Source organism: Protomyctophum bolini (assembly GCF_963924005.1).
Source record: "Protomyctophum bolini genome assembly, chromosome: 9".
Classification (NCBI taxonomy): domain Eukaryota; kingdom Metazoa; phylum Chordata; class Actinopteri; order Myctophiformes; family Myctophidae; genus Protomyctophum; species Protomyctophum bolini.
Window position 1 is genome coordinate 12795936 of NC_137870.1, and position 27712 is coordinate 12823647.

At 42.7% G+C, this 27712-nt stretch overlaps 1 protein-coding gene across 3 annotated transcripts in view; it reads right to left on the reverse strand.

Annotated features, from left to right (window-relative positions):
- Positions 1–7058: 7058 nt before the first annotated feature.
- The window catches only part of eml2 (EMAP like 2), a 30946-nt gene continuing 10292 nt past the window's right edge, over positions 7059–27712 (reverse strand). For 2 of the 3 annotated variants that reach the window (XM_080772545.1, XM_080772547.1), the window contains exons 5-22: positions 19987–20015; positions 18740–18869; positions 18041–18190; positions 16401–16473; positions 15731–15841; positions 15043–15138; positions 14790–14924; positions 14374–14473; positions 14073–14227; positions 12881–13006; positions 12545–12676; positions 11673–11740; positions 11096–11184; positions 10773–10870; positions 9460–9547; positions 8875–8970; positions 8481–8611; positions 7059–8270 (exon numbers count right to left, since the gene is read on the reverse strand). In XM_080772545.1, the coding sequence (XP_080628671.1) occupies positions 8145–8270; positions 8481–8611; positions 8875–8970; positions 9460–9547; positions 10773–10870; positions 11096–11184; positions 11673–11740; positions 12545–12676; positions 12881–13006; positions 14073–14227; positions 14374–14473; positions 14790–14924; positions 15043–15138; positions 15731–15841; positions 16401–16473; positions 18041–18190; positions 18740–18869; positions 19987–20015 (1933 nt within the window). In that variant the 3' untranslated portion in view covers positions 7059–8144. The remainder of the gene's footprint in view (positions 8271–8480; positions 8612–8874; positions 8971–9459; positions 9548–10772; positions 10871–11095; positions 11185–11672; positions 11741–12544; positions 12677–12880; positions 13007–14072; positions 14228–14373; positions 14474–14789; positions 14925–15042; positions 15139–15730; positions 15842–16400; positions 16474–18040; positions 18191–18739; positions 18870–19986; positions 20016–27712) is intronic. The other variant, XM_080772546.1, reaches the window with a different exon arrangement.

A 27712-nucleotide genomic window follows, 5' to 3' on the forward strand; every position in this document is an offset into this window, starting at 1 on the left:
CAGACAGACAGACAGACAGACAGACAGACAGACAGACAGACAGACAGATGTCCGTGATGTCACGAGGCATGACCATATATGGAGTGTGACTGACTGACTGACGGACGGGAAATGCACAATTTCGTAGTTTCACAATAATAATAATAATAATAATAATAATGTCATATCTTTAATTCCCCAACTTTCGTACAGAACAGAACCACTGAGTTTGTCTACACCGCAGGAAGTTAAGTACAGTAGTGCATGTGTAGAGTATGCTGTGTGTGTGTGTGTGTGTGTGCGTGCGTATGTGCGTGCGTGCGTGTGTGTGCGTGCGTGCGTGTGTGTGTGTGTGTGTGTGTGTGTGTGTGTGTGCGTGCACGTGCGTGCGTGTGTGTGCGTGCGTGCGTGTTTGTTGGGATAATACATTCTGCGGTTGGGACCCCAGACAGTCAAAGTGTTCCACTCTCTGTGTTTGATTAAGGCTCCGTCTGTGAGAACTGTTGTTGTCTGTTCCCATTCCTCATCTCTATGAACACAATACCCAGAAGGAAACACTTGTTTGGTCTCTTCAGTACAGTGTACAGTACACAATGATCATCATGACCATTTCTCTTGCACTACAGTACACGGACTCAAGTCCGGTCTCGATCAAGTCCATATTTTGCAGTCTCGTCTCGGTCTCGCACATAATTTGACTCGGTCTTGACTCGGATAAAGGGACTCTGAACTCTTCACCCACCGAGTCCACTCGAGTCACTACAATCAATGCAATGAAAAAAATCACACCTGTGTGAACTGAGTGATGCAATTCCCCCCTCTCTCTCTCTCTCTCATTAGCAGGCAACAGAGCATGCACTATCCCTCTCCGTTTCTGGCGCCCCCTACTGGTACTAATAAGTCATATACTCGTGCTCATGACCAATGATACATAGGTACTCACGGACATTGCTGGTTGTAGGAGTGGTTGCACCACTCAAAAATACATTACCGACCGTATACCCATATTATGAGGAGCCCATTCACATTAAGAGAGCTGCTTGGCGCTTATAGACAGCTATCTGGTTAAGTAATGGACTGTAGCTGACGTGCCTGCCTGCTCTCACAGTGTTTTATACCCTATCAAATGAGAAAAAAGAAGAAAAGAAAATCTGGTCTCGGTCTCGACTCGCCCCCTCCCACAGACTTGGTCTTGACTTGGACTCGCTTTAGGTGGACTCAACACTACAGTACAGTTACACAATGATGGGACCATCTGGAGTCCCAGCTGCTGACTGCTGCACCATCTGACTCAAGGGCTTAACCACATGAACCTATAGCATCCCTATGCTGGGTGTAGATCAGGGGCCTTCTCTCCCGCTTAGCTGAGAGAGAGATGAAGCAGTATTTCATAGATAACATCATAGACGTGTTTGCCAGCACTATCAACAGCTGCTTTGTAAATTAACATTTTTACACATCATCATTTTGTCATCATCGTTTTGTTGGATTCGTCAGACATTGAACCACTTTAGCTGTCAATACTTTGCTCTTTTTCCCCCCTAGACCAAACCTTTTAACGGAAAATAGCTGATCTACAAGCCAAGCTCACAATGCGTTGCACGCTGTGAGCTTAAAAACAACCCGAAAAAAAGTGTCACACAAAGATTTGGCAACCCCCTGTAGTAACTCTGAGGACCCCTAGGGGTCCCGGATCCCCTGTTGAAGATACATGGCGTGACTCCGTAGGGGAAAAGGCCAATATAGACCCCTGGGGACTCTGGTCAATAGGGTTTAAGTAGTTACATCTAAATTAGTTCTGTGCCCACAATGATGCTGATGTGGTCACAAGCCCTCTCTCTGAACCCAAATGTAATCAATCTTAGTGGCCCCGGGAAAAATCTCAGCAAAGAAACCCCCCCCATATGCCTCCTCCCATCCCCACCACCACCAATTTAATTTTAAAAAGAAGAAAGAAATTAAAGAAAACCAAATGACCAAATGACTCAAAAATAGCAGATGTACAAGCTTGCATATCTGCTATTATTTGAATAGCAAACATATAAACGGATAATGTGCTTAAAATTATTGTGATGCTTTATTAACACATTCTGCTGGGGACCCACCCCAGGGACCACCACTTGAGGGCCCCAGACCCAAATTTGAGAACCACCATCTTAAATAAAGTGCATATCTTTTCCCCTGTTTCTGTGTATTTCTCTGTTTCAGCAGTCAAAGTGGATTTAATAGGTGAAAACTAACTCTACTTTGTCTCCGCTGCTCTGATTTGTATCAAATCTATTCAGCTTCCCCAATCCCTAATAAGCCAACCATGAGGTGACAACATTATTCTCAAGAGGGAAGGCACTAAGATCTGAGAAACAGGACTCTGGTTTTAAAGAGGCAGCCAAAAAAAGAAAGGACAAACGGAAAAAAAAAAACCTGTCATCTTCATTTTTAGCAACACCTAAAAGGAGCTTTTAGGGTTCTCAAATTCTCTATTTCTTCTCCTGGGAATGTCCTGGGAATGAAGACAGAATGCAGTTCATAAATCCTGCTAATGTTGTTTCCATATAATCCAAATGATCAAATCTATATTTGAATGTCTGAGAAGTCATGGCGACTGGCCTAGGTCCTAAAAGTGTACTGGCCTTTGTGTTTGTCAGTAACTTGTTTCATAACAGAAGGGAGCGCGATAAACATTTGTTTGCAATAAATCTGCTACCAGACTCATTCCAGGGTTTGTGTTAGTATTATAGACATGATTTGTATGGAAGCAGGCCTTGTGGAATCAGAATGCTGGATGAATGCTGTACTCTGGCCAACGAAGAACAGTTGGTTCATATCATGGCACTCGCAGCAGGTTATGGTCTATTCCAAATATTCAATATCTAACTCTTAGTCCAGCAGCTCGCACCTGTATGGTAGTAGTTGCTATTACATTTTACATACACTAGATAGATAGATAGATAGATAGATAGATAGATAGATAGATAGATAGATAGATAGATAGATAGATGATAGATACCATACCAACCAATCAGTGCATCATATCACAAACAACATACAAGCTAAAACAAAACACACATGACTTGTAGCACTGTAGCACTAATGCACAAACATGTAATTTTAGCTGTTATCGCACAACAAACCCTTATTGCACTTAAGATAGCAGAAAAACTAAGATGTGTCGCAGCAACAGATCATTTTTTAGAAGCATTGAGTGCAACTACCGCTGTGGGATAGAAGCTGTAGTTGCACTCAATGCTGCTAAAAAAAAAACCATACAATTACATTGAACCCCATAGATTACAAGCACAAATCCAACTGGGAAATGCAGTAAAATAAAATAATAACACATCAAAGTTACGACTGTGTGTCGTTCGTCTCTGAGGATTAGAGAGCGGCCTATATATATGTATGAGTCTTTAACCCCAGATTACCACAGCTCAACTGACACTCTGATACAGCACGTGGGTAAATAATCAAACATCAAAGTACCCCCCAAAGACTCCAAAGAATATTGCCATATTCCGTATTGTTTATTGTGAGGGGATACGGTACTGTGTGTCACCTCCTGTTCTCTGGACTACGAGGTGTTGACAGGCAACAAGCCATCGTGACCACAACATGACCCAGACCTGCATGAGAGAATATGCATTGTTCTCAAGCATATCAATGCCACATAACTCCCTCTCAAGTGTGGTACCGTTTATTTGCACTGTGAAACGCGACACTGATAAGTTATAACATGAAAGATAGGACAAATAAATAGAACGCAGAAGAGGAAAAAATAACCTAACCTGTAAAGTGGATTTGATATCACAATCTAAATTCTAAGCTCTAAATTCTTTAGAATAATGGTTCACAGAAATAGCAGATATACAAGCTCCCCACTTCATGCCCTGCTCTGAGCATCTGCTATTTTTGATCATTTAAAAAAAAACAATGTTTGAAATATTTTGAATACATTCAAATTTTTGGTCCATGGCAAAATACGTACCATTTATGGGGGTCCTACCTTGGCACGAAAAAGTTTGAGAACTACTGGTTTAGAAGGCATTTGTAGAACTGGCCTCAGTTCACTGAGGCTGCAACACTTTCATGGGGGTCTTTATGTGTGTAATATGTGGTTTTAGATTTTAGATTTAGAGTCCAGTGTCTCTGATGTCATCGACACTGGGCTCACTTACTTCCTGGACTACTGTAATGTTGTCTTTAGTCTCTTTTAATTGTAGTCCAGGAAGGAAGTGACTTGGCAGCCTGACTTTTTACACTGGCTGACTGGCGGAGCTGGCTGGCTGCGTTGCCTGACTGGGCGGGCTTGCTGGATAGCTGGCTTGCTGGGCTCCCTGAGGGAAGCTTTGGGATGGATATCTAGGGGCATCGGCTTGTGTTAAGCCTTCCAACAGCATCTACCTTGATCTCCGTCCTAAGAACAAAAGACAGAAAAAGAAAGACACACAGAAACCCAACTATGCAGCACGCAGGCTTGCCTGCGTGCTTGCCTGCCTGTCTGCAACTTGAATGAGGTGTTTAAACATTTATTTCACAGGTGGGTGTTGACCTTGGCCTTTGTGTTCTCCAGGTGTTTTTTAAGGAGTGTCCTGTCCAGTGTAACTCCAAGTTACATGGGGTGGGTATGGTTGGAGAGTTTGTGACCATCCCAAGTGACGCTCAGTTATTTTTTCGCGTCTCGGTTCCTCAGGTGGAAGCTGCATAATTGGGTTTTTGATGGGTTGGGTTTCAGGTGGTTGTATTGTAGTAGCATGACATTTCTTGGAGGGCACTTTCAAGGACAGACTCAATCTTCTGGAAGTCTGCTTGTTGGGTGGTAATGCAGAGGTCGTCAGCGTAGATCAAATGCTGGCATTCTGTGGGTAGTGGCTGGTCGTTTGTGTAGATATTGAAAAGGAGGGGGGCGAGCACGCTACCTTGTGGGAGGCTGTTCTTTTGGGCTTTCCATTTACTCCTCTGGTCATTTAACTGGACATAGAAGCGCCTGTTGTTGAGGAGGTTTTTCCTGACCATTGTGCGGGGTTGGACAGTGTCGTAGGCAGCAGAGAGATCTCTGAATGCTGCTCCAGTTATTTGTTTTCCCTCAAACCCATCCTCAATGTGTTGGGTGAGGTTGAGCTCTGTCCAGCACAGGAGCGGCCGGTACGGAAACCAGCTTGGTCTTTAGTCAGGTTGGTGTCTATGAGTGGCATGAGGCGTTGGAGTAGCAGCCTCTCTTGTAGGTTATGCAGAGGAGGGAAATGGGTCGGTAGCTCTTTGGGAATGATGGGTCTTTGCCAGGTTTGGGGATTTGGTCACTTTGGCCTTTCTCCAGACAGAAGGGATGGTTTTCTGTGCCATGCATGTATTCAGCATCCCCACAAGCCAGGTCTTTGCGTTAGGTCCCAGGTGCTGTATCATTTCTGCCAGTATGTCATCAATCCCTGGTGCTTTTCCGTGTTTCAACTTTCCCATTGCAGTTTCGAGTTCTTCTAGGTCGAAGGATTGGTTTGAGGGCTGGCTGATTGTGGTTGGTCTGATACCACTGTGCGATGGTATTCTCCTGTGGGTCGGCGGCGGTGTTGGTTACGACTGTTGGCCACCAGTTGTGATGCAACAGAGTTTGCTGTGACCGAATTATGGGTGGTGTGGTCTTTGCCAAGACGGTGGATTGTGGCCCATGCCTTCCTGCTGTTATTTGTCATGTTTGTGTTCTCTATATCTTTTCGTCCTGGGCATGATGTTAAACTGTTCCGTTCGAGAGGACCGGCGACCCTCGAATGTAAACAGCCACGAAAGGAAACTATGTGTGTGTGAGGTGTTCTCTATCATTTAATTCCAGACTTTCCTTCATTCATCCCCAACTTCACTGTCTATCTCCTGTGTTCTCCATTCATCTTGTGCGATACACAGTCGTCTGATGTGCGGGGGGAGGTGCCGGCTAGCGCATGAAGGCATGGGACAGGTATTGTCTTGACACATCCCGTGATGATGTGACAGGTGTCATTTAGGGCTGTGTCGACCAATTTGGTGTGACGTGATCGGCTCCAACTTGAGCACCAGTTGTGATGCAACAGAGTTTGCTGTGAACGTTTTGATTATGGGTGGCTCCCTGAGGTCCCTGATCCCCATGGGGTCCAACAGTGGTCATTGAAGCGTGCGCACACACACACACACACACACACACACACACACACACACACACACACACACACACACACACACACACACATACACATGCACCTACACATGCACACGCTAACCAAATGTAACTTTGAGAGTAACACAAATGGACCCTTACAGGTCTGTCATTCTGAGAGTGTAACACATGTAACCAAATAGACCATCCCTTACATGTCTGTACTTCTGAGAGTGTAACACATGATGTAACCAAATGGACACTTACAGGTCTGTAACTCTGAGAGTGTAACACACATGTAACCCTATGGACCCTTACAGGTCGGTAACTTACTAACTGTGATATGGTGGCCGACAGGCACGTACAGGTCTAGTGTTACTAGTGGGTACTTCTGGATATGTAATGTGCATACAGTGGTCCTTGAAGCCCTAGATCAACATTGAGCATGTTTTAAGGGCGTCTTGCCCTGCCCATGTTTGACAAATTACGGGTCAGGGGATTTTTAAAACCATGTCCCTAGTCACAAAGACTAACCATCACGTTCCATGTTGACTGTCAACAGGTTGCTGTCACCACAACACGTCACGACTCGGTCTCCTCCTTTTCATGACGTCCTCCTGAGTGTCACACAGCGTCAGAGTACTGGCCCATGAGGGGGTTATCCATTTGGTTACATTTGTATGCTCTGAGTTACAAGCGACAGTGATACATTAACAGTGAGGACTGTATGGGCACACATTCATTTTGCAATTCATCTTTCAATATAGCTTTAAAATATTGTCCGTGTGACGGTGTGAGTGTTACTATTTGGTCAAACATGTTACCTACAGTACTAGGCTAATGAAAAGGTTAACTTTGAAGATTGTACAATTATGTACTAAGAATAGGTGGGTTAATATTAATAAAAATAATAATAATACAAATATAATATAATTACTAATTATTTAATAAGTTCCCCACGTCATAGTATTTGGGTACAAACTTTATTAACAAAACAGAGGAAGGCAAAGCATAGCTTAAAGCTCACTTCTACAATACAGAAGCTCATGTTAGTAACCTCTGTCTGTCGCTAAAAGTGCCACAAGAGCAATAATAATAACATCATGTTACATACATTTAAATATTAAAATAGCACAGCCACTTGGATATACTGCATATATATACTCTATAGACCTTTGCAACATTAACAGCATCTATGGCAGAACAGCCCTGGTTCATGCTAATTTTCTTACACTATAGTGCCATCTAGTGCCTCTTCAGCACATTACAGTTACAGCAGTAAACGTAGTTATTTGAATGAGACACTCTTGGAGAACCTCTGGGACAAATACAACACCTTCATTAGTGTCTGAAATCTCCCACAGCAATCTTTAATAGGTACAATCTTCAGCTTAGGGATTCGGGATGAGTTCAGTTATTAAGGTCGGCTCATTAAGAAAATGGTTAATTTAAACAAGGCAAGGGATAGACTGTAAAGATTTCACATGGGTTAGGCACAGTTAGGACTAATACTAACGTCACCGTCTTTCCAAAGTAACCCACATAGTCACTACCAGCTGCAGCCATGCAGAGAGAAAGCTTTTCTTTATGCTATACTGTATGATAGTTTATGTTATGAGGTTGGGCTTTGAGCCCCGGCTATTGAACAGAATTTGATTGTTCAGCGATTGACTGGAACGCTGAGGATGAGCTTGCTGCTTGACAAACTCCCTCTACATTCTCTTAGAAAATGCAGTAACAGTGATATAGTTTCTAGATACTTTGACAATGCTTCATCATAATACCTTTCTCCACACGGTATGACATCGGTGGTTGGTTGAGTTGTTTCAACAGGCACAGTAGTGCTGCCCTCCAGTGGGGCAGGAAGGTACAGTATAACAAAGTGGAATATGAGGTTTTAGAGAGGATGGTGTGTTTCCATGGTGACCAGCGGTAGGTAGGTGGGAGGCTGGGGTTGCCTAGGCGACCACCCACTGCAGGATGCTGGTGGGAGGCTGGGGTTGCCTAGGCGACCACCCACTGCAGGATGCTGGTGGGAGGCTGGGGTTGCCTAGGCGACCACCCACTGCAGGATGCTGGTGTCTTTCCCGCCGGTGGAGATCAGGTGACTGTCGTCGTGCAGGAAGGCAACGTTGGTCACGTGACTGCTGTGGCCACCATATGTGTGGCCGGGAGCCTGGGGACGACGACAGAGAGGGGTGTTTTAAAAGGTGTTGATACTATCATACTACATGTATTATTGCAAAGGAAAAAGATTGTAATGCAGAGGGCAAAACATATTCTCAGCAAGTGTTCCCCCCAGAATAGGGATGCTAAGGCTCAAGTGGTTAATAAATATATCAGTAGTACTCTAACTAGTCACAGACTAAAAGGGAGTGGGACTCACCCTTGGTAGAGAACAGGGGTAAGAGAACAAGTGCACTTTGCCAAAGTCATCAGCTGAGGCCAGCAGGGAGCTGTCATGTGACCTGCACACAGCATTGATATCTGTCCCGTCTGCGCCGTCTGGCCACACTCCTAGGAGAGGGAGAGAAAGATTCGTTTTGGTCTTTTTCTTTATTTCAAATCAGTTCAGTGTCAGATAAAGACCTTTATTAATCACTTTATTATGAATTGAGTTGCCATGGCAGTAAAGATTTTAGGTGGATGGAGCGGAAAGGAACTGGCACTCCCCAACCGGGGACGTAAAAATGTAGAAAAAATATTTTAAAAAAGAAAAAAATTAACATTCAATCTCTCTCAGAGACCAAAGTCAAATACAGTGCATTGCAGAGACCTACCAAAGGTGTTGAATCCCAGAGTGCAGGTGGAGGTGGCCCACTCCATGTTACGCATTGTGTCCATGCTAGTCACATGCTTACTGCTGCAAGCCTCCCCTGAAAAAGAAAATAATCAATCCATTTTGTCGATTATAACTATGAAGAAAAATGTTTGTCGACTACCTTTCTAACTAGAAAAAGGTCTCCAGGATAGGAGGGATTTTGGAAAAATGTGGCATTACTTCCTCAGCCTAGTGGGAATATGCGTGCACAGTTTCACCACAATCAGACGCTGTGTTCAAGATGTTCGGCATTTTGTACAAAAAGGAAGCCAATCGTAGCCAATCAGGATGGAATATGAGAAATCAAACAGGCCCGTCTTGATCACATGACTATAGAGATCATTTATACCGATTTGCGTGATATTTGGATAAAATCTGAAGGAGTAATATCAATATCCTGGTGGCGCTATAAATAGCATTATGTTAAAAAAAAATCCAGATCAAAGGTTTTTCCTTGGCCTCTAGGAAGCAGATGCCTTTGTGTAGTACATGTGCATGTCCTGTTACATGTACTGTATGATTATTTTATTTTTTTAAGACTTACAGAAGAGGATTTCATAATCTCCTGAGTTGGTGACGAGGTACTCGCTATCTTTCGACCAGTCCAGATGGGTGACAAAGCTTGAATGGCCCTACAGGGGAAGAGGTAATATCAGTGTTATGCCAAAATATGAAAACAATACTCCGACACTAAAGAAAGCAAGTTAATACTCATGCACTGAAGAAACCAAATTATTACTCCTGCACTGAAAAAAGCAAAGTGGATATGATCAAGACCCAGGCTACACTGGTACGCAGGTTGTGCATAGGCTCCGCGCAGCGCGTGTGAATCATTATTTTTACGCAAGTGCTCTGTTTTTCCAAGTGTCCATGGGCGTAAAGCAGCCTTTCGCCCAAAAAAAACAGTAAATACAGAACTCCCTGCGGGACGGACAAATTGTTGGTGCAGCCATAGCTGCGTACGGTTTCAGTTCCGTCCCTAGTGTAGCCCGGCCGTAAGTATGAATCAGGCTTTAGTGTTACTTGGAGCCACACATAGCCAATATAAAGCAGCACACTGTAACATGAATCTAGACATACTAGATGCAGACCAATTACAGGGGGATCACACTCCATATTGGGTGTTGCACAAATGCTGTTAACTCCAACTCCATTTGCGGAGGTAAGGAAGTTGGAAGGGGGTTATATTTGATCAGGTTAGCAGGATATCTCCAAAGGTTATGATTGGATTTGGATGAAGCTTTGTGGAAATTTTGCTCATGGGGCCAAGAAAAACGTCTTTACTTTTCACAGTGATTGCTCAAAGAGGGGTGTGAAACTTTGGCGGACATTTGGCAGACATTATTGGCCCAATCAAACAAAATTGGCATGCTTGGAGAGCTCATTTCCAACCACTGAACAAATAGAGTGCTGAACTCTCCGACATGTGGAAATCATGAACATTGCATGGCGTTGGAAGGACTTAGAGTACTGTACTGTATGCACTCTCAGTGGGATGTTACTGGCTTACAATAGTGTGCTTTAGCAGGGCAGGCATCGTGTCTAGAAATGGATCTGTGTCTCGCAAGCAGTGAATACTGATCAGCACCAAATGTCTTGCACACAAACATTGAATGCCATTTACAATGAATGGCCAGTTTTGAGTGTTTGTGCAAACACAAACATTGAAGACAAAAGTGAGGACGCAAATTGTGATTGGCCTGAATGAGATGATTCTTGATGATGTACGATGATAAGAGCGCCCCTCACTTCACACGGGTGTGATTTGTAATATTTTTAGGACACATTTAACTTTAATTTTAGAATGGAAGTGAACAGCAGTCAGTAGGTAAAAGTGTGTGCTACTACTGTACTTACGGTACATTTCCCTACACGGCTGTACTTTCTGCCATTCTCAGTCACTGCATAGATGTAAACAAAGTTGTCATGGGAACCCACTGCCAGGAAGTTACCATCTGTGAACAGGATAGAGTAGGTGAGACGAGTTACCCAATACTGACAATATATTTTCAGAGGGATGATTAGAACACCTTTTATAAGTGGTGTAGTCACATACATATAAAGATTAATATGATAATAATGCATGCATGCAAGAGAATAGAGCAAGGCATTGCTTTCAGATGTTTCTGAAAGGCATTCCTGGTTCAGATGCAGAATTATATGATGACATGCTGCTGTACCTGGAGAGTACTTAACATTGGAGATCATCTCATTGCCGTCAGTATGCATAGAAACCAGATCTCTTGTGTCAGTGTCCAGCACTAACCACCTGAGACAAACAACAACAACAACACAATGGTGCATGAGGTACCGTGTCTCAAAATGTCCATTGGCCTAGTTGCAACAGTAGTACGTGTATTGGTGGTAGCACTTGTCAAAGTATCAGTGTATCAGTAGTAAGTCCTACTTGTAGCAATAGGATTAGAAATCAGTAGTAGGGTATCAGCAGTAGGGTATGCGTGTGACAATGTCACCATACCCGGAAGTTATGCGAAAACGCAGGGTGCCTACGTCGTATTGGCTATGCCTTATTCATGAAAAACAATACTGGCTCCGCGCCTGACGCACACACGGCACATGCGCACACATACTGTACAGAGACGTGGTGCATTTATTGTAAGATTTGCAGGTACAGTAGTACTATACGTTCAGTTTAGGGATGCACATACAGTATTCAATAGAGCTGTTGTTTTCTTCCTCGACTCTTGAAAACCAAACTTCCGGCTTGAGTTAAGTTAAAGCGATGTAAGGGGTTACCTTCCAGTGGTGGTCCCCACAGCCAGGACTTCTCCACTAGGATGGAACCCTGCAGACCTCCCTGGGTCCTGCAACAAGGCGAGATGAGAGGAGAAATGCTTCACATTTTGTTTATTTCACTCACATTTGTTTGCAAGAACTTGGAGTGTATTTATGTTCAGAGAAATCCCTAGACTCAAATTAGTGTGTACCGGCAGTGACACTCAATTCACAAAAGAACACTGTGGTTTTCTTTGTGGAAACAGCAGATGTTTTCCCATGCATTGCATGGCCTTTGATGGTGCAGAAAGCAGCTTGTTGCATAGCAACACAATGAAACAATGCAATGTTGTGCAGTAAAAACTAGACTAGTTCAACATTTGCAGGATAACATTTGCAACATTAACTAGCAATGTAGTGAATGTACTGTGATAGCCAATCAACAACACAACAGGACCATGCCATTGCAGACTCTGCCATTGTTGCTGTGAATGGGGCCTCACAGTACACTACAAACTGTGAAGGACGACAAGGTCAAATGTGCTTTTGTAATAAAATAGTTTCTACATACTCCAAAGATGTGTAAAGGAATCCTTTTCTTTTAAAGAAATGACACAACTAACAGAAACAACTCACCCTCTCCTGTTTAGGAAACACTATTACTAGTAGTAGTGATACTTATAATATTACAGTACCATTAACAGAATTGACAGCTATGGTGCTAGTAGCAATAGTATTGGCAGTACTATTAGTACTACAGTACTATTACAGTAGCAATAGTACTGTAGCTGTAACAGTAGTAATTCTACTATCAGAAATAGCAATAGTACTGTTACAGTAGTAGCACGATAGTAGCAGCAGTATATGTAGTATGTCCCCCAACCCCTTCCCACCTCAATAGTCTTGCTCCACAGGGGCTGGTGGGAGTTAGTGTCCCAGAGGTGGACCTGCTTGTCCTGGGCACAGGAGACAAACTGCTCCATGGAAGGATGGACATCCAATCCCCACAACTCATCTGTGTGTCCCTGTGAGGGAGAGAAGGGATAGAATGAGAGTGACAGAGGGAATGGGAATGTCAAGTGTAAAAGAAGGACAACTATGAACAACAATGGTGTGATTCCTTAGCTTTAGAGAAAAGTACGATTGTGTGTGTGTATGTGTGTGTGTGTGTGTGTGTGTGTGTGTGTGTGTGTGTGTGTGTGTGAGTGTGTGTGCGCGCATGCACCTACCTGCACAATAGGAGTGAGTGTGTCAGGGAAGGCGGCCCTGATGATAGCATTCTTAGTGGTTCCTATGAACAACTCTCCTGGTTTGCCTTCGGCCAGAGCTCGCACCGGGCCAAACGAGTCCCCAACCTGGACACACAGAAAATACTTGTAACTTGTCTGTTAAATCAATTTAACCTACCCTAGATTTCTTTGTGAAATGTACTCATTTTGCTGGAGAGAAATTATTATAGCCTATATTTTATCATCTCATTGCCGTCAGTATGCACAGATCTCTTGCGTCAGTGTCCAGCACTAACCACCTGAGATAAACAACAACACAACGGTGCATGAGGTACCGTGTCTCAAAATGTTCATTGGCCTAGTTGCAACAGTAGTACGTGTATTGGTGGTAGCACTTAGTATTAAAACAAAGTATTAGCGCATCGTACTTGTAGCAGTAGGGTATGCGTGTGACATCATCATCATACCCGGAAGTTATTTTGCTGGAGAGAAATTATTATAGCCTATATTTTATTTTTTTATGTATAGGACCATTTTATTCTAAGCTGCCGTATACAGTATCATTGTGATTTGTTCTCGTAGTGTTAGTACACATGACAGTATGATACAGATCAAGCAGAATTTGAAACGATGACAGCACCAACAACATAAACGGGCCAATTGACGTACCTTCGTGTACATAGCCACCAATCATGACATGGATTTATACTAATGTTGTTAATTCATCAAATATGGCAGAGGATAGCATAATGGGTACAAGCACTGCTAAGAGGATAGCATAATGGGTACAAGCACTGCTAAGTGGAAATAATGTTTTTCGGAGGATAGCATAATGGGTACAAGCACTGCTAAGTGGAAATAATGTTTTTCTGTGACAACTGTGTCCTTTGAAATAAATTGTAAAACTCCTTTGTATACAATTCACCAGCATTGCTAAATACTAAATTGGCACTGCACTGCGGCATAAGGGCTACGCTTATGCGGGCCCTTTAACTAAGACAAATTTCTTCCTCGGGAGACAAATAATAAAGAACCTTGAATCTTGACCTTGATCTAACTTTACATATAGATGCCCCTCCATTCATGAAAAAGAGACTTCTGATTTATGAACGTCTGTTTGATTGCCATCACTTAACCTTTTCCATCACTGATTAATAAGTAAAGTACTCTGCTGTAGTGTCTGTTGCCTCACCTCCATCTCTGACTGTTTGCCATAGTCATGGTCCCACAGGACCACACGGCGGTCCTTCCCTCCTCCAGAGACCACCGTGCCGTCCTTCAGAACGCACACAGAGAATATCCCACCCTCGTGGGCCCCCGACACCACCTGGCTGATCCGGTTACCACCTGATCAAAGAGAAAGATAATGATAATGAATTGTATTTATTTAGCACCTTTCAAATCGCACCAATCATCATGTTAGTGACATTTAAATTTGAAATCCTGAAATCGCTGTGAAACGATGGAGGGGTGTAAAGATGAAGGATGTTTACCTTTGGCCCAGACAAAGATGTTTCCACTGGAGTCTCCAGTGATAGCATCTCCGTTCTCAGCAAAGGCAACACATAACACATACTTGGGCTTCTCATTTTTCTATAAGGAAAGAGTGAGTAAAATATACATACAAATATTACTTATTGTTACTTAATTACAGTGTCCCACCCAGAATTTATTTCAAAGAATACAATTATATTGAGTAATCTGCATGCTAGAGTATGTCAATACAATATAACTAGGAGATATGGTTGGAGATACAAGTTTAGACCCTGGTGTCGGGGAGGACGCGGGCTGATTTCTAGGATTAAGCTACAGGATTGGTGCCAGTTTAGCGCCATCGCAGTAGTGAGGTTAACATAAGTGTGTTAAACTGACAAGAGTAAAGTACTATAGCTCCAAAAGAAGGACACACCTCAAAAAGACCCTGCCTCTTGGTGAGTGTGTTTCCCTCCATGGTCCAGAAGTTGAGGTGAGACTTTCCACATGTGACAATCAGGTTGGCATCCATGGGGTGGAACACTGCCCCCAGCACCGAGTCATTGGAGCACTGGGAAGATGAGAGGGGGGTTTATTTGTACAGTACATCTTCCTTTAAATTTGATTAGGGATTGAAAAAGGGATGGGACGCCTGGGGGGAGGTTCCAGGGATCGAAAGGTCAGGTTACCTTGACATCAGCCAGTTGTTTCTCCTTCTGCCAGTCCCACACTGACAGGATGTGATCGTTAGCATCGTCCACAGCACAGAGGTGGGCTCCTCCATTCTGTGGAGCGGAGATTTGAGATTAACTCCAGAAAAACTAACGACAATGACAAACATACAGACCTGTAGATGGCTAGCCTCCTGCAGTCCTGCAGAGCCACACCGTAAAGAAAATATAAATAAACCATCATACAATAGCATATCTTTCACATTCCTTGAGCAAAAAAAACAAGAAGAAAAAATAGATAATTATATTGCAAATCCTCTGGCAAGGACTTTTTAATTTCCTGTTAACAGATGTTATTTCATTTATTAAAAGCCATTTCTGTGAACTGTAGTCTCAACAGCGGAAATGTACTGGGGTGAGAACATTGTCAACACAGTCGATTCAGAAAAAGTATGCTGTTGAACATTCAAATGCTATCATATTTGAACCATTAAGAAAGAGAGTCTATCATAATACTGAATCAAAGGGTGTCCATTCCTGCCACGCTGCAAGCTTGTACATCTACTATTTTTGAACATTTTTTACATATCTTGAAAATGTGAGAACTACCGATTCATGCAGCATTTATAGAATCAGCCTCAGATCGTAATGGGTTAGATTAACACTGAAGCGTTTACAGTGAAGAAAGGTGGATAGGCAGGCGTACCGACTTGGAGAAGGCTACACAGGTGACAGCCCTGTCGAACCCTCCCATCCCAATCACATGGAGGGTGTTGAGGCTCACAGAGTCCCAGACACGCACGTGAGGGTTCAGCAGCTGCCCACGGACAAACACATGAAGGAATGACATTAAAACCACCTTCATTTATTATAAACCTATACAGTATGTATGTGGTATTAGTGCATTACAAGGAGACATGCTGCCAAGTGAAAGGTGAAAACTCAGAGATGAATGATGACATTAATGGGTTAGGGTGAATGTCCGAGTCTGGATCTGAGGGTTCCTCAACATACATGGCAAAATGACGCACGCACGCACGCATGTACGCAACTAAAGATTTATAAAATAAACTTGAATTCAAGATGGCAAGGTCCTCTCTAATGAACAAACCAGTAGGGGTCAGCAGTGAGAAGGGACTATACAAGCAGACTACAAAATTGCCATAATAAATACATTGGAAGCGAAGGCGAAACAGATGGGGGCAAAAAATGAAGGATATAGGCTGGTCAGGTAACACAGGTCAAAGGTCCTTACCGACTGAATTGAATGAGAAGATAAGAAGGCACACATAGACGCAAGGGAAGAAGAGAGGCTGTGTTATTATTATAATGGTGACTGAAACATGATTCAGAAGGTGCAATGTGCTCCCTTTAACTACCTTGCCGTCTTTAGAAGTCCCTGCCACTTGCCCCGTTGCTATGGTAACCATGTCTGGATGCACACCCAAGCTAGAGAGAAGAAAATAAAAAGGTTTAGAGTGCAGTGCATATCCCCAATATATTATTTACACACCTCCCGTAGAGGGAATGAAAACAACAAGTGAAGACTACCCTTACTGATTCTCAAGCTTTCCAACACAACATCAATTGATCACCAGGAAAACACATTTTTTGATACATTTTCCAAAAATATACAGTATATATAGTATACTAGTACACTGTATAGTATACCAATTTGCATAATGTTTGTAAAATGTATCGGTCGATAATTTGTCTGGACTGTAGTTCACGTTTAAGAAGGAAATGTCGGCAGAAACAATGCATAAGCAAGGGCTGCAATAATGGTCTCTACTGTCAGGGAAGAGAGGAATTCATGTATTCCCTGTAGAGATATGAGTATTTTTCCCATAATTCCTTGGAGACCAAGAGTGTTTATACACTAATGAGCATGTCAGATGATGTCAAATCCTAAACGCTTGATCCTTTACTAAAGCTCATGTAAACAAACACTCATCAAAAACAAACAAGAAAACTATTAAAAGAAGAGTTAATGACACTAGCTCACACTAGGTCACACATAATGAGTTAAATGGTATGCTTGACAAATGTCAGCAAACCATTCATAGTCATTGTTAGACAGACAAATGCACAGTATGTGTATGCATACACTGTAAGCATTTATGCTGCATGCATTCATCCATGTTACATGTATTTGAGGTATATTAACATTTTTTATCTATTCGAATGGTAGATATTCATTCACAAAACATGTACTGTACAGTATCTATGTTCTATTCATACTGAACAGCCCGCTCTATCGTACGTTCAGTTACTGGCACTGCGTGTGATAGAAGTTATAACTATATTATTTTCCCTCTACTGTAAAAGTCAAAGTCTGCCAGAATGATTTGCATAACCAAATATCATATTTAATCCCTGTGTCGATGATCAGGAGACGTTTGTTTAAAGAGAAGGTGGAGCTGAGAGTAAAACAGGATGCGAGCTGTATAGGACAAATGTAGGATTTAAAATCATAAGACGGCATGATATTTTTGTCTTCAAGTGTACACACCTTAATACACTGGAGTAGTTGTCATTTTGTATTGTAAAACAAAATGCCAGAGGGCTAGTTCTCTATGGCAACGACTCCAGAAACTTTTTTCTGTGAAGTCTTTTACTATAATGCGACTTTCAATGAGTTTAAGTTTTTCACAGCTTTGTTGATGTGAGACATGGATGCCTCTCCGGGCTACCTGAGAGACTAAAACTAAAAAACAAAAAATTGTGGACTAGACTCTGCCATCCACTTGAATTAGAACAATCTTTAAAACGCTAGTTATAGTGCTGTATTGTCTTCTAACCACGTTTAACGTGGTGTCCCTATTTGGGGCATTCTAGGCTAAATGTTTCCAAACATGTTGCACAACTTAATAGGGAAGTAGGGAAAATATCCGATCTATAACATCACAACGCATCGTGCCATGTTATGAGCAATTTTGGTGAAGTGCAGTATGAAATAGGGCTTACAGTAAGTGATGGAATCACATTTTGCAGGTTATTCCCACCACCATCTCACCATTTGACATCATCATTGTGGCCCAGGTAGTGTCTCTGCTGCTGTTCCTCGGTGTTGTACAGCACCACCACAGAGGCGTTGAAGTAGACGATCTCTCCCGTGGGCAGCAGGTAGAGGTTGGAGCGACAGTCGCGGCCTCGGTAGCCATACCTGCTCAGCAGTACGGGGTTAAGGAGCTGAACAGGACTGCCTGCACTTAGCTCATACTCACACAGCAAGGGGTGACTTCAAATAACAGGTTCAGAATTCTTAAAGGCCAATCATACTATTATAATAATTGAGCATTATTAAGCCTGTACTTTTGAGCTGTTAAACCCAAGCTTACTTACTACTGAAGGATTTCAACAAGTGCCACACTAATGTCTGGCATCCCAAGGATTTGGGGATGTCGTAATAAGAATAAGAATAATGTGAATAATCATTAAATCATTTCTAAATCAGTCCATCTCCAAGTTTGCAACATTCCGCATGATGGATACATTGTGACCTTCACTATTTTCTAATCTAAATGATGCCCAAAAAATGTTGGTTAAGTAACAGTTAATTTTAAAATAAATGTGTTAGGATCCTATTTTTAATGGCGGTTTAAGCTCTGCGCATCAATGCACATTTCTTGCCAGTTGTAATATCCAGACCTGAGCCCCCTCCTCCTCCTCCTCCTCCTCCTCCTGCTCCTCCTCTCACACATCTGAAGGATACACCCACTGCAGTTTGAGTTTGTGGTCCGGCAGCGACACCTTCTGGTCCAGATTGTAGCTGTCCTTCTGATCGTCTGGCACATGCATGGTCACAGGACGGCCCCGCAGAAACATCCTCACATAGCCATCCTCTGGAGGGAGAGAGAGAGAGAGGGTGGGGGGTGAGAGGGGTGTGTGTGAGAGGGGCAGAGAGATGTGGAATAGGGCAGGGGGTATGCACTTTTTTTTGTTCGACCTCGGGCCAATATCTCTCCAGGACTTTTTACAGGGGGTGAAGTGTCCCTTTAAACTTTAAAGGGTGAAAAAACCCTTGGCTAATTTAGTAGTTTTCTGATTCAGGTTAAAAACATGACATGCTGCACTGTGATGAAAGAAATGCAGCTGCAGATCATCAAATTAATAATGTGTTTGTTTGATATAAGTGTGTCAACTACTGTGACTGTCTAGGCTTACACATTTGGCACACACATGGTAGCCTGGGTTCCAGCCTGATTCGCTGTGCTCGGTGGATTTGTTTTGTCACTCAGTCTGGCCAGCAGGCAGGAGACTCACATTTCATAACGTCACCTGTTATGTAGCCACGTTGTTGTTGATCATTAGCCAGCGCAACTCTATCTATGCTTCTCACTGTTGAAAAGAATAGTGCCAGTTCGAAACCCATTATTATTATTATAATTAGCTGCAGACTGCAGTTACATTGCTTGAAAGCCTTAGCCTGCCATGTTTTAATATGCTGTAGTTTTTACCTGAATTGGAAAAATACCTTTTTAACCACAAAACATTTTTCATTTTGAAAATTATAAAGCTAATATACAAGATGATTCGAGATATGCAATTTTCAAAAGGTTTGAGTTTTCTCTTTTATTTGCCTTTAATGATATGCCCACATTTGGGATACCATGGTTAAAGTAGTTAATGAATTCAATCAATCTGTTACTTTGCAGAAATTCAGGCCATGCCACTCTGCAGTGCATCAATTGTGCAGCTCTGATCATGAATGAACATGATAATGGTGATGCTAAGAGGGTGATAATAACATTTGTACTTGTTAGCAGGCTGTGAGGGGTGATTGGCCTTTTGACAATTCAATTAAGTAAATTGAATGAAAGAGATCAGACACTGCACAGCATCCTTACAAAAAATAACTGATAACAGTGATGGTTTTCAGACTTCAGACTGGCAGATGCATGCACTGTAACTGTATGCGCAATAAAGGCAACACAGACTATGGTGCAAAATTCAACTCACCCGCATTGAGGGTACATTCTTTAGATTTGCTGAAACGGAAATAAGAAAAAAAACATTAGTATTGTTCTAAGTATATAGTGTCAGATGTCACTCAGTGGCATACTGTAGTCAGCTGTCATCATCCATATGTAGCATTATTCCATAGCATCAGTGAGTGCCTGTAAGGTATTTAATTATTTACCTCTACCACAGCTAAAGCCCTGCACACTGTATAGTTTCCTGACCATTCGGTGCAAGTGATAATGGCTGCAGAACACTCAGCATGACCTTAAAGAGAACACTAAATAGTGATTCATACTTTGTTATGAATCACATACTGAAAATAGCAAACTACAACAAGCTCACGCTGCGACATGTGAACTTTTGGCAACCTTTTAAGCAGCCTATCCTATCTTTTTTACCTCCTTTCTCCCCAATATCATTATTATGTCCATTATTTCCTCCCCACTTGTCACTGCTGTTTTATCCTACGGACTCACCTACCAGTGAGAAGCCCCCACCAGGAGGACATTATACGGCTTCCCTCCCCCGAACCAATTGTGTTCGTATATAAACGCTTGACAAAGGCTGATGCACCTTGGTAGATTTGAACCCACAACCTCTGCAGTGGTGGGAGTTTACCAGTGTGCCACCTGAGCACCCTAAGTACATCTTATTCTATGCTTCAAAGATGTAGATCAGTAACTGCACGTGTATTATATTGAGAACAACAGATTAGCACAGAAAAGTATAGCACATCATTTAATAGACATGCATTGGCGTAGGCTAATAGTTTTATAATAACATTTATTTTATTCATCTGAATCTGCCAACCACCTACAAACACCCACATGATCTGGTGCTATGCCAAGTATCGTGACTGGCAGAGATATTAATATGACAGTGGGAGGAGAGCATAACATAAGACAGTGGAGTAGAGAATGCAATAATGTGAGAGATTGTGAGATAGAAATACAGCAAGCAAATGAGCAGTCATGTATATATAAACTGGTGGGGTTAAGGTGTAATAAATACGTAATAATATGTGTCCGTTATTCCTACAGCAGATTCATGTCTGCAGGTAGTTCAGCACTGACCCATATCTAAATGTATACAGCACTGCATGCATTTATTGCTGCCTAAGTTAGAACACTGCAGTAGTTTAAAACTTGTAGCAGGCGATTTGCATGTACCTACTGCCTTCTATATCCCTGGCTTCTCGCTGCCATTCTGAAGGGTTTTGCACGCTTCAATAAATATTCACCCTTCACCGTTCTTTGCATTTGAGGAGCTTCCTGGTATTATACGGTTGGTTTATGGTCTGCTTGGAGGCTCTTTCTGTGGTGTTACTGTAGTCTGCCAATATGTTGGTATTAATGCTCCTTTTCATATCGGTCTAACAACGAGACTATAATATGATAAGAACAGATAACATAACAGGTGCATGTAAAGTGAAAATGACATCTCTGTGTGTGTGTGTGTGTGTGTGTGTGTGTGCGTGCGCGTGCTGCAGATCATGTTGTCAGCATTCTGTCAGGCTGTCATTCTGTGCATGTTTGACACGTCCACCTCATGTTCTGTGAGGATGCTGTCAACCAATCAGGCTTCGTCAGGATGTCAACCAATCAAGGCATTTCACTATGCTGTCAACCAATCAAGCCTCTTCAGTATGCTGTCAACCAATCAGGCTGTGGATACGCTGCCTCAGCGGGCAGGTTGAAATCACCATGGTGACAGGAGTTAGATACTTGAGATAAGGGATATGAGCGGACGGTTTATTCAGTTCAAACAACCGTGGTACTATAGTGTCCATAAAAGTCAACAGATGTGACTATTTACACTGAAACCCATCTGTTGTGGAGGCAAAACGGCATGTAGAACAAAACCTCCAGGAATACTGTAGATAATGTGCAATAGATGCAGACAGATGGCATACAGTACAGTAAACACTTTTGAAAATGTTGACACGAGTGCTTCATGTGATACACAAATATAGGTGGGGCAAAACAAAAGGAACAAAAGCCAATGGGTCCACAACAAGTAGGATTCCAGGTATTTCAGTGCCATCAACTGACTGTAAAACAGTAAGATCATTTTAACTTACTAACTGCAATGCTGATAGACATTAAGCGAGATATGATGCTGTGCTGGACACGGTACCATTGTGCCATCCCAAATCCCTATGCCTCACATATGCTTTAACAGTTGTCTGATCTGCTGTGGGAACGTCTGATCAAGGCTAAACACAGGGCAGATTGTAGGATCTGCAGTCTCACCAAGAGCAAGCAGGCGGGGTGTCGGCCCTTTGGAAAAGCCACATAAAGGCCTGCTTGTCTGTGTGTGTGTGTGTGTGTGTGTGTGTGTGTGTGTTTGTGTGTGGGAAGGGGGGGGGGGGGGGTGCGTGTGTCAATTTAAAGTAAACCTATGCTTTCTCATGCCAATAAAGCCCTTTGAATTGAAGTGTGTGTGTGTGTGTGTGTGTGTGTGTGTGTGTGTGTGTGTGTGTGTGTGTGGTCACTGTGGTGTGTGTGTTAATGTAAACCCATGTTTCCTCATGCCAAAAAGGCCTTTGAATTTTGAATTGAATGCGAGTGTGTGTGCGAGTGTGTGTGTGTGTGTGTGTGTGTGTGTGTGTGTGTGTGTGTGTGTGTGTGTGTGTGTGTGCGCACGCGTGCATGTACAGTGTGTGCGAGTGTGTGTGAGTTCGTGGGTGTGTGTGTACTTCCAGGAGGAGGAGTGGTGTGATTCTATCCAATGAGACTCTGCGATGGATGCTGAGCTACTAATTAGTGCAGAGCATGTTGGATCAACTGGCAGCAGAACAGAACAAAACTAAACAGGGGAGCCAAATACACGGTTTCTAGAGTGACGGAATGCAACGCAGACAATAGCATGTCTGCTCTTTTGTGTTTTGTACAGTTTATGTAACACATTTTCTGCGTGACTGCACTCTAAAAACTAGACAAAGTGCCAATCGGGAATCGGTCGGCACAGGTCTCCACCAGGGCAGGTCAGGTTGTGGCCTCCTGGTGGCGCTATAACAGGCCGTTGAGGAATATTTGGGGCAGAGGTTCGTCGTTGGCATCCAGGGAGTGTGTGTGCAAAGTTTGGCATGGATCGGGCCAACGGTGCCGGAGATTAGCTGATAACGGACGGACGGAAGGACGGACACACACACACACACACACACACAGACGGACGGAGTGCAAAACATACTCTCCCCCCCTAGGCCTTCGGCCTGGTGGAGACAATGAAGGTTTCTTAAGAGATCCATAGAAAGCCATTAGGCACCATAGCATTCCACAATTGGAAAACTAATATATTCATATTCCTTGACCTTGAAGAAGTCCCTTCAAGCTGTTCACATATAGGCATCATCAAGGCTCCTGTACACTTGAAACAGTTCTTACAGAAAATATTATAGTATGAAAACATATTTTTGACCACAATGAAATTAACCAGGCATGAACTGTACTGGATTATACTGACCGTTTCAATGCATGATTAGGTTTTACCTGGACTAAAAAAATGCCACAAATCACAAACAGTCTGCAATTTCCGTGAAATTATGCACGCACATTTCCACTAGGCCGAGGACGACATGCCACAATTTCCCCCCCCAAATCAGCCTCTTGGTGACGCTATAACAGGCCAATTCCTGTTTTTAGCTATAACTGCATCGATCCGTATATGCGTACTCCCTAGAGGCCATGTAAAAAACATTGTCCCTGCATCCCTCCACATCTGCTGGTTATAGCGCCACCATGAGGCCGATTTCTGCAAAACACATTTTTGGAACAAAATGCCTCAAATTGCCATCCAAGGCGTAAGAAGAAATGTCACCCTTTTCACATTGGCCTATTATAGTGCCACCAGGAGGCCGCGACCTGACCTTGTGGAGACCTGTGCCCAGAGGGGCACTTTTTCTAGTTCCATTCTTGATTTTACTTCCCGGACTCAATCAGTAAAATAACATCCATTACCCTGGAGAGGGACAGGGTGGCCTGTGGTAATGGATTCCATTTCCATCTGATGAAGCAAATGGATGCTGTGACCTAAGTGTGGCCTGCTGCATTTAAGATGGCCAGTCCATTATGGCTCAAGTACTGCAGAGTTGCGTTCCTTTTTACTGTTAATCTAATTTGGCATTAGGCAGCTGCAGGATCAGACTTGCCATTTCAAACAAGTGTGTTTGCTACTACAGGCTAATACATGAAGGACTGAAGATCCCTTTGTATACTAACAGTGTATGGCTTAACAGTACAGGAAGAGAGAGCAGGTGTGTGGGAGAGAGAGACAGACACAAAGAGAATCTCTCTTTCTTCTTTCACAGAGATCAACATGAAACCCAGAACAAGAGATGAAAGTAGAGAAGGTGTAATAGAGGTACTACGACGTGCATAGATCATCACATTTCAGTGACATCTTGTCCCCTGTAGCAGTGATATAGGAACTGTTGCTTTCTAAATCAATATACGTATGCCGCTATGTCTTTTGTGAGGAAAACATGTAGCCTGATATTTATTACTCAATGTTTAGAAACCCAGAGGGATAAATAGTCTAACCGTTCAGTAAGTAAGATACAACGTTGCTCTGCTGCAACGGAAACACTACGTGCTCTACAACTAGGGGAATACGTCCTACTTAAAAGCTTGCCCTTGATCAGCCAATATATTTTAATGCATGTTGTTAACTAGGGGATCCAATCAATGATGCTTCCCGAACAGAACCACTGAGCCTAACAGTATGCCAGTATGTTAGCTACCTCCTGCACACTGTGTGACACACACACACACACACACACACACACACACACACACACACACCCACCCCCACCCCCACACCCACCCCCACCCCCACACACAAAATAATTGGAATGTTTATTGCACGTCTGTTCAAAGATGGTTGAGTATGCGTGCATGTTTGACTCTGTCGTTAACTGAACACAGATGACATTTTGGTTTGCTGACTAACCACTGTAATTAGAATAAAAGCTGCAGGAATCCAGACCATGCAACTTGGACAAGACAAACATTCTTTGACCATAAGAGCTACAAACATTACAATGTGCCAAAAGATAAATGCTTTCTTTCAGGAATTCTCATTAAACTTCAATTCCATTTGGTATTTTGGAAGAAGCCAACATACTGCACTTATGGTTGTGTAAGTCAATACACATCTTTTGGAATATGAAAGCAATTTAAATGAAAGCTTACTAGCATCTACTGTAACCTATCCTGTAGCAAGATATTAGGATACAGACATACAGAGTTCATTCCGGCATTATTTAACCAGTTTTTGTGCTGCTGCCCCTCCCTACTCAAACCCACGGATGAGGAAATCAAGCAAAGGTTTGCGTGACAAAAACAGATATAAAATACAGCACAGCTTCCTCAAAAAATACAACCAAAATTAATTACTTTAGTTACTGGTATAGTTAATCACTAATTCTGTTCTTCTCTCCATACTGTGGTACATCACTGTATAACCTAAACAAATCCATATTTAACCTACTTTCATTTTCTATTAAGCACATTCAAGTGCATAAAAAACATACTAGTGAATAGATCTTCCAAGCATGCATGACCATTTGGCTCACAACACTCTACTCGCCCTGTTAAAGTATCTATTTACCTTCTCTTCATGGTTGGAATGTTCCGTTAGGTTCGCAGTTGTCAAAGCAGTTTTTGCTAAGCCTGTACTGTCCGAAACCACAGCAACAGAGAGAGACACTTCCTTGTTCACTGTGAAACTTTTATAGCTCTGGCTGTGGAGTTTTGTTCATCCAATCACAATGCCGTTCCTGGACCTGCAGACCACCCCCACCTCCCTCTTTGCAAAAACACACCCACTTCAGTCAGCAGTGAAATTTGATGCCCTCAGCAAGACGAGGAGAGGAGAGGAGAGGAGAGGAGAGGAGAGGAGAGGAGAGGAGAGGAGAGGAGAGGAGAGGAGAGGAGAGGAGAGGAGAGGATGAAAGGAATAAAAACATAAGTAAGTTAGGAAAGGGAGAAGTTGTCACAGTAAAACTACTAGCAGGAAATCACTGTATCTGGTGTGCCACAAATAGACGTAAGGCGTAAGCTGTGTTTGCAGTTGGTAAGCAACCATGGTCTGTATTCAATTGACCGTAAAAGGATGGACTTTACACTGTCCATTAGGCCTACAACCAGACTGAACTGAATATGTCACATTTGAAGAGGCAGGCAGACAGTCCATTACACTGATGCATAATTTAGAGAGACATGCAAAACTTAGAGAAGGCAAATTATCAAGTGCTGAGCAGTGGATTTTAGACGGTTACACACAATGAGTAATTGTTAGATTGACACATGTGCAGATTCAACTCTTTCCTCTCTCATCTCTCGCTACCTCTAGCCCCTTTCAATCTCTCCCTTTTGCTAAACCTTTTTTTGTCGCTCTGTAGTGTAGACTGATACACATATGCACACATGCACAGTTTGCACACTGAATTATTAAACCCTGCTGAGAAACTAAAAACCGTTGTCACAAAGCAGCAGGCATCCATGTCCTTTATGACACCTTTTGTGTGAAATGCATGAACCAGATAATCCTGAGCATCAGACAAAGAGTGTATTCCTCCTGTCCTCCTTGGACATTTCTAATCTCCACGTCTGAAGATGAGCTACTGTGCGTGCAATAGATAAATGAATGGCTACATACTGTACATTCGTTGCTGTCTGGAGGAAACCTCATAACTCCATTTCCCCCCATAAATCAGTGCTATTGAACACCATTTACGTCTGTGTGTTGTTTCAAAAATATTGAACCAATGAAAAGTAGTAAAAAACGCATTGGACAAAACCTCTTAACCTCGCTAAGTACACCACCTCTCTCCTTCTCATGCAAGTAATTGACAATATCTAAACCAACTTGGGTGAGGCAGTATTGCACCGTTTAAAAATATAAGGTTTTATTCATTTCCTTAAAAAAATTTGGAGTTATGAGGTTTCCTCCGGACAGCAGAGATATACTGTATATCCATCCATCAATCACAGGTGTATGTATTCCATATATACAGTACACAACACAGGGTGACAAGGCATACCTGACAGGCAATGGGAAAGTTCTAACTGCACTCACGTGTAAAAAATGCCCCATCAAACTTTCAGATGCTGTTTTTATTTTAGGAAGAATGATTAGGATTTTTATTGTGATCTCTCGCCCTTGAAATATATAATCCTTGGTTTCTGTGTGTTTGAACAATAATAGCAATTCAAAACAGTTGTCCTCAAAACCACACCTCCAGTCGCTGTCATAAGAACTGGAGGTGCGCTCATGATCACGGCAGCAGAGACTATTTGTGCACGGCTGCACGCGCACCTGCAGCCCATCAAGTATAATTTATGCTTCGTCCCGCGATGGTGTCGCGCACACAGACCTCTACGCTCACAACAGTCGCATCCGCGATGCGATGAAAGCTTGTATATCAGCTGTTCTCTGCACGCAATACTGTTGCGTTTTGAAGTATACATTTTATTAGTTTGCCTCTTCTACAAAACATAAAAGTTACAGTCGCGCATGCCGAGCAGTCATTCTCTTGTATTATATCCTACTATGTATTTATTTCCCACCACGGAGTAACCTCGCGGCAGACTATCCAGCATGTATCTTCCACCTCGGAGGAAACTCTGGTAAGGCCGGCAGTGTCGGTAGGCCAATCAGAGGCAGGCGGGGTGTTACCATGTCTATGCTCAGACGTAGAATAGATAAAAGCGTTGAAGGT